At 45.1% G+C, this 7,597-nt stretch overlaps 1 protein-coding gene across 1 annotated transcript in view; it reads left to right on the top strand.

Moving 5' to 3' along the window:
• LOC146175682 (uncharacterized) overlaps positions 1-983 on the top strand; it is a 13,258-nt gene extending 12,275 nt beyond the window's left edge. Inside the window, exons 5-6 of the mRNA XM_084581179.1 lie at positions 674-705; positions 978-983. Coding sequence (XP_084437305.1) covers positions 674-705; positions 978-983 — 38 coding nt within the window. The remainder of the gene's footprint in view (positions 1-673; positions 706-977) is intronic.
• The last annotated feature ends 6,614 nt before the right edge of the window (positions 984-7,597 follow it).

Here is a 7,597-nt window from a genome sequence, read left to right as displayed (position 1 = left end):
TCTACTCAGACAATGTAATAAAGGGGGCCACAACCACTTTTAATAATGCAGTAAAAAACGTAACTAAGCGATGGCTTTTAGGTAATTTAAGAAATTGAACATTTTCACTTCGAAACAATTCTACCTCCGCACAAGCACCTCGGGTACTACTACCATCTGTATATCAGTTTATAAAAGCAATGAACAGCATGCCATATTTGATTCCTCATAACAAGTGCTTCCACAACCATTATTTCTTTTTTTATGTGAAAACAAATATACTCATACTCGACATAGCTAAACAAAGTATGCGGTTAAATTATTATTCTTACTTTCCTTTCCTAACCGTAGATCGAGCAGAGCAAACTCTTGCTGCCGTTCTTGCATAGCCGCTACATTTAAAATTTCGCATCGCCAGGCCAATGCTGTCTAATCTGAAGCCACCTAGAGTATATACTGAGCTTGAGAGCAATAAGAGCACAGGTAGGAGCGTAAGTAGAAACAAATGTTAACGTATAGATGACTGCTTTCTACTTTATTTCAATTAGACCAATATGTTTTAAACATTACCACACATTATTGACACGAGACGCGTACAAGCGGCGCTTCGGGTGTTGCGGCGCCTCCATAGCCAAAGATCGGCTTAGGACGGCCTGCAACCCAGTAGCTCTCTTCGAATTTCCTTTTTTTTTAGGTTCAGGAAGCATAGATGGCTTCTCATATGAGGTAAGGTAATAACGTTAACTAAGGACCGTTCTGAAACTCTCCACCTAGAACCAATGAAAAGAGGTGAAACAGCTTGTGAGAGTGAGGTAGAGAGATTGTGCTATCAAAACTGGTCGCCCTGTGTGCTAAACTCCACATGGCCGTCATCTAACGGTAATATTGGGTGAATGCTGATATTATCCATAACCTCTGAAAGTGTGCGTGAAGGATTTGAAGGATCACCGACCAATCAGCTTGCTGGCTCTAACCCATTGCGTCTCGTATGCTTTCAGACGTAATGTTATAATTCCGGCACCGCAATTGCAGAATAATGAAATAAAGAAGCAGGGAAAAACTCATTCCATTTGACTCGAACGCCTAACTAGCGCTTTAACACAAATTTTGTCACCGGCGCTCGGTTCAGATTATATTGAAGTCGCCGGAGCAGCGCGGAGTTATTCGATATTTTTTAATGCCTTGTTAACGCAAACACACCCAGCACCGACCAATAGGTGCTTCCTCGGCTCTGTAAATGTTGATCTTGATACTAAGGTAATATAGTCAAAACTCGATTTAACGAAACTCAATTTAACGAAAATCTCGATTTAACGAAGATATCCCGATGCCCCATCAGACGCTCGTATGGTTAGATGCTTGTAGTACCTAAAAATAACGAAACTAATTTAGCTATCCGTTCCGATTTAACGAACCATTTGGTGAAAAATGAAGGTTTTTAGCCTCTTTTAGAGCATTTTGTACAAAACGCTAAAGAATGTATTTACTGCGAGCCAACGGTAACAGCTTGCAGCAAATACATCCCGCTTTTGATGAGCTGCGTGGTGCGAGACTCGAGTTTTATTGATCTTAACTCACGAGATTTCACCAGTGATAGAAAGCTGGCCCCTCTACCCGATGTCGGCAGTGGTGCCACATGCAAATAGAGGCATAAATAATGGTTTCCCTTAATCTGCTCTTACAATTTGCCGGCACACGGGAAAAGAACACAAAAATATTCCTGCAGATGTTGCTTACAAACCGCCAGCAAGCAAAGATCAGCGGCGTTTTGCTGGGAAAGAAATTTAGTCCGCTGCTGGGACCCTTCTTGCCGAGGTAAAAGTTTCGTTGCTTCTTTTCATACGCGCTATCTGGTGTAGTTGGTTGCGCGGACCGCAATTTCATTGTTGCAACATAGCAACGTGGAAAGTTGGCAGTTCATTTAAAAATGATGCAACGGTACAAGTTGCCTGGGTATTCGTTAAAGTTGTCTGTTACGCCTTTTCAAAACATGATTTCATTTTCAGCGCATCGCACAGGCCCCGCCGGTGTGGTGCAGTGGTAAGGCGCTCGACAACTGCCCGGAGTTCCCGGGTTCGAACCCGATCACGGCGGCTGCGTTTCGATGGAGGCGAAACGAAGTGGCGTCCGTGTGCTGTGCGATGTCAACACACGTTAAAGACCTCCAGGTGGTCGAATTACACCGTAGCCCTCCACTACGGCTCCCCTTTCTCTCTTTCCACTTTCACTCCCACTTTCATCCCTTCCCTTAGGGCGGGGTTCAGGTGTCCACATAGCAAGTGTGACAGATACCGCGCCTTTCCCTTCCTGTGAACCAATTATTTATTATATTTACATCGCACAGCACATGGACGCCACTTCTTTTCGAAGCGTAAATTATTATTTGGTTGGTTGGTTCATAGGAAGGGAAAAGCGCAGTATCTGTCACACTTGCTCTGTGGACACCTGAACCGCGCCGTAAGGGAAATGATGAAGGTGGGAGTGAAAGTGAATAGAGAGAAAGGGGAGCCGTAGTGGAGGGCTACGGAGTAATTTCGACCACCTGGGAATCTTTAACGTGCGCTGACATCGCACAGCACACGGACGCTACTTCGTTTCGCCTCCATCGAAACGCAGCCGCCGTGGTCGGGTTCGAACCCGGGAACTCCGGCACAGTAGTCGGGCGTCTTAACACTGCACCACCCCGGCGGGGCCTTAAATTATTTAAGCTTCGAAACGAAGTTGCGTCCGTGTGCTGTGCGATGTTGTTGTTGTTGTCAGCGCACGTTAAAGGTCCCAGGTGGTCAAAATTACTCCGCAGCCCTCCACTACGGCTCCCCTTTCTCTCTTTTCACTTTCACTCCCACCTTCATTCCTTTCCTTACGGCGCGGTTCAGGTGTCCACAAAGCAAGTGTGACAGATGCTACACCCTTTCCTTCCTGTGATCCAATTATTATTATTACTTACGCTTCGCAAATATGATGTCGCGGTATTTCCTTGATACCACGATACCATATAATAATCCACTTTATCGGTTTAAGTGACCGAGAAATGTTTTCCTCGATTTAACGAAGTTCCCGATTTAACAAAACATTTAGCGGCTTTCTTCAACTATTAACTGCAGTTGGCTTAGTCGCTTAACGACTGCTTGATGATGAGAGTGCACCACTGAGCGTTACATGAGGAGCGCGATGGCTCGCAATGAATTTGTCGAAGAGAAAAACTGCACTTCGGTAGTCGTATTGATAGCATTGGGGAAAAACAGATTCTACTCGGTTGCAGGACTTAAATAAGGTCAGCTATGCTTAAGATTATAAAAACTTTCTTGCTTTCTTTGCACCGGTTGTAGTCTTGTTTGTATACAGGGCAATAACGTCTTCGTATTTCGATTTGTGCTATCTTGCTAATCGCGAAGTGGCTGGGTGAAAAACTTTGGCTAATAGTATTTCGTTTGTCAATTTAGCCGCTGCTAAGCCTAGCGAGAAACAACTGTTGGTTAAAAAATTACCGACGATTACGTTACTTCCTAATGCGAAATTTGAGCGCAGCAAATAAGCTGTTTCACCTTTTCGATAGATTGAGGCAAAGAAATCGACCAACACATGTATGCGCTATCACAGAATTTTTTTTTTATTTTTCACACGTATTCCTTTAACAAAGACTCCAATAACAGTTCTTGACAGTCATGAAGGAAGCTTTGTGGTCGGAGAAATAGACTGATATATGTTCAACTTGGTACACCAATGCTTGATTCTCAAAGACGAGATATATACAAGTGCCTCGCGAGGTTGTCACAGCCGTGGGACGCGTTACGAGCGAGAGGAACGGGATACGAAGAGGCGTCCGTGTGCTGTGCGATATCAGCGCATATCAGCGCACGTTAAATATCCCCAGGTGGTCGAAATTACTCCGTAGCCCTCCACTACGACTCATCTTTCTCTCCTTCCACTTTTACTCTCGCCTTCCTCCCTTCCCTTACGGCTTGGTTGCGGTGTCCACAGAAAACAAGTGAGACAGTTACCGCGCCTTTCCCTTCCTATAAAAAATACATCAGTTTTTCTACGCGGTCATGCCCCGCCGGGGTGGTACAGTGGTAAGACGCCCGACTACTGTCCGGAATACCCGGGTTCGAACCCGACCTCGGCGGCTGCGTTTCGATGGAGGCGAAACGAAGAGGCGTCCGTGTGCTGTGCGATGTCAGCGCACGTTAAAGATCCCCAAGTGGTCGAAATTACTCCGTAGCCCTCCACTACGGCTCCTCTTTCTCTCTTTACACTTTAACTCCCACCTTCCTCCCTTCCCTTACGGCGCGGTTAAGGTGTCCACAAACTCGTGTGACAGATACTGCGCCTTTCCCTTCCTGTGAACCAATTATTATTATCTACGCGGTCACGTTGTCTTGACTCGCTAGCGGCGGCAGCGGCATCAGACAGTCGCTGCTAGCGCTTCCTCCGGCGACCCCTCCCCCCCCCCCCCCCCCAAACCCCCTTCCTTTCCTTGTGTTCTCCGGCTGCTCCGCGCTTCCTGCGAGGCTTCGGTTGGCTAGCGCCGGCTCGAACTGGGGGGATGAAAGGGGGGAGGCGCTGGTTACGAGGCCGACGCCGACGCGAAACCCAGGAACGAGCGCCAAAGAGCTGCGCTCTAAAATAAAATAATTTTCTATGAGAAGGTAGCGGAACTATCACTCCAGTAACCTTTCGACCATCGTCTGTACAAGTTTAGTGATCTGACACACACAGTAAGATCCCACAAAACTCTATTTGGAGTACAGAAAAATGTGCGAGGTTTTCTGAAATTCTGCATCTCCAACCAGTAGTGCAAGACTCTCTAAGCAGGAGTCCGGTCGTTTCGGCGATAGCATACCAATTGCATATTAACACATGGACGCTTTTGGCATAACGTAGAGAGTTTTTCGGCGGCAGTTAAGGTTCTAGAAAGCTGCGGTCCGCTGCCTGTTAGTTCAGCGTGTGATTTCATTTGATTGCTTCATCTTAAAGGTATCGTCGGCCACGCATGCCTTTCTCGCCGTATTGAACTGCTAGAAATGTGTCGGCAAAATCTTGCAAGACATAATTAGCAAGCAAATTGTTTGGAAATTGTTGCAAAGATGACCTTCGTTAGAAATAGAGGGCGCGTACTCCATACCTCTGACTGCACGATCCTGGATGTGAACACTGTGAACACTGCGTACTCGTTTCTTCTTTCCTATATATAGAGCGTACCGTTAAATTAAACGGCATTGCGTAGCCTATTTTAATACTGATCTTTGCAGTATACTATGACTAGCCGGATAAAATGGAGGATATTTAATGCAAAAGAGAAATTGTTTTTACTCCTTGAAGCCTACAATTTCTGTGTCGGTGAGGGAGCGCTATTTGCAGCGAATAAAGGGTACAGATAGTATGGACGTTGTCTCGAAACGCGTTCAACAGCGGTAACGAAGCTAATGCACTGACTAGAAAATTGATTATGCCAATATACCTAATTGTCGCTGGTGTTGGACAACCGCTATATAGAAACGCTGCAGGCGGTTTTTGCATTACCGTAATCTACACTGCCAGTGATGAGGGCAGATGATGAAACATTAAAGTTAGGTAATTGCTTGGCGAGCATTTTACGTCGCTACCTGAAGAAAAACCAAGGTAATGTAAAAAGCAATATTCAGGCATTGAGTGGTTATGTGAACGTGCCGCTCAGTCTTCGACTAATGAAGTCTACTAGAATTTAAAACGTGTAATACATGATTGAAACAAGTGCCTTAACGTAATTTGTTTTCTACTAGGTACTCTCTTCCTTCATACAAGCAAGGGCTACATTCGCAGTTTATTACGTCTAAAACTGAAGCACGTTGGCTCCTAGTAGACACAATAACTTCTCGAGAGCGCATTAAAATTTGCAGCACTCCCCTCTTGGAACTAATTCTATTCTATTCAGCAAATTATTCGGCGTACTGGAGGCTGGAATGATGCTAAAACACAATATGCGATCAGTTGGACATCGTTCACTCAGTGTCATATTCGGAATTTGTTTTCCATTTCTTCGCGCTATATTATGCGTACGGATGGATGCGTAGAATCCGCCTCAGCACGATATCATACCCTATTGTACTAAAAACTTCCCGTCACTGCTTCAGAGGCACTAGGGGGAGGGAGGGGGGGGATTAGGTAAGAAATAACATTTTGCTTTTCTCCGGGAAATGTGCACATGAGCTGGAATACTTTCTGTTGAAAACGAACGCCAGCTCGATCTTACTGTACCTGCAATACAGATAGCATGTGAGGTACTTGACCTATACGCCTCCACTAGTCCGGCAAGAAAATCCTGGCGGAAAAGAAAATGCTAAGTACGGTTTTCTTGCCCTCAGCCAAAAAGAGAGCTGCTCCAAGTGAGCCGCTTTAGCTCGAAGTAAGCATACTTAGTCGGCAAGGATAAGGTAAATCCATGACTTCGCGCGTTTCCTGCACGGACAAGCAACCTTGCGGGCGTCCACTCGCGGTAAACAAACTACATGAACGCCGAAGCGGCACTGTTGTCGCACACGCAAACCGACGTAAGAGAGGCGTTGTGATGGAGGGCCAACATCTTCGCACGGCTCTAGGTCTTATTTGCATTTGCTTTGGAATGGCAAGCAGGTACGTGAAAATGATTAAGAAGAAAAATATGCTACGCAATTTTTTTTTCTGCAAGCTTATATTCCTTATGCGCTCATAATTTATGTTTGAAGACGGCAAGCACTCTAACATGAGTCAGCCACTAGCTGGAATGGACGTTTGGAGCCCAAGTTCATTTTCCTTTGAACCAAGATATAAGGTCTGCGCCTGACGCGTCACTTCTTTCTCTTTAGACTGTGCGTTCTCGCCGGAATCAACCATGGAAATATATTGATACAGTATTAATCTATCGTTTGAAAATCGATTAAAGCTGTAGCGTTTTCATGCAGCGGTGTTGTCTAGCACATGTAAACCACATTTTAGCACTCAGTATCAATAGGATCGAAAGATATGAAATGTGAAGTGTCCGCAACACTTATCCAACATCTATAATGAGCTCATGATGTTAGGGTCACCGAAATCCGTTTTGACTGCTCTCGAAGAGACAGGTATACCGATAGAGAAAAGCACGCTTTAAAGGCTTTAACATTATATGACACTGACTGCATTTCCCTGAACCTGGCCTAACTTGCATGGCTAGCTGCGCTGATGACGACTGCTCAGAATCGACGATAAAGCCAAGAGTATTCGCATCTATTGAGTGTGCTACAAACACGTTGAGGTTATTTTAATTACAATAATATTTGCTTCGCAGCCTTCGCAAATTAAATTTTGCCAAAGGCGGAAAGCTGGGTTTGTTAGTGTCAGATGATTAGCTAGCGACTACAGCATAGCACAGGGACAAAGAGATGCAAAAGGATATAATGAGCTACATCTCTACTAAAATGGTTGCTTCAGTCGAATGCACAGGCCTGAGCAAAAGTGACATACAACACAAAGCCGGTGGCAGTGCTCGAGAAAACTACATTCCAACACCATCTACCAACAACTATCTTGCATGAAGACAATTTTGGCGGTGTTCCATTTTATCTACATGCATATTTTGCTGTCGCTGTCACTTGATGGCGTTTAGATGCAGTTTTCCACA

The sequence above is a fragment of the Amblyomma maculatum genome, chromosome 10 (assembly GCF_055883805.1).
Source record: "Amblyomma maculatum isolate TAMU_Amacu chromosome 10, ASM5588380v1, whole genome shotgun sequence".
Lineage (NCBI taxonomy): Eukaryota > Metazoa > Arthropoda > Arachnida > Ixodida > Ixodidae > Amblyomma > Amblyomma maculatum.
Note: the sequence above shows the minus strand (reverse complement) of the source record. Positions and strands in the feature narration are given on the sequence as shown.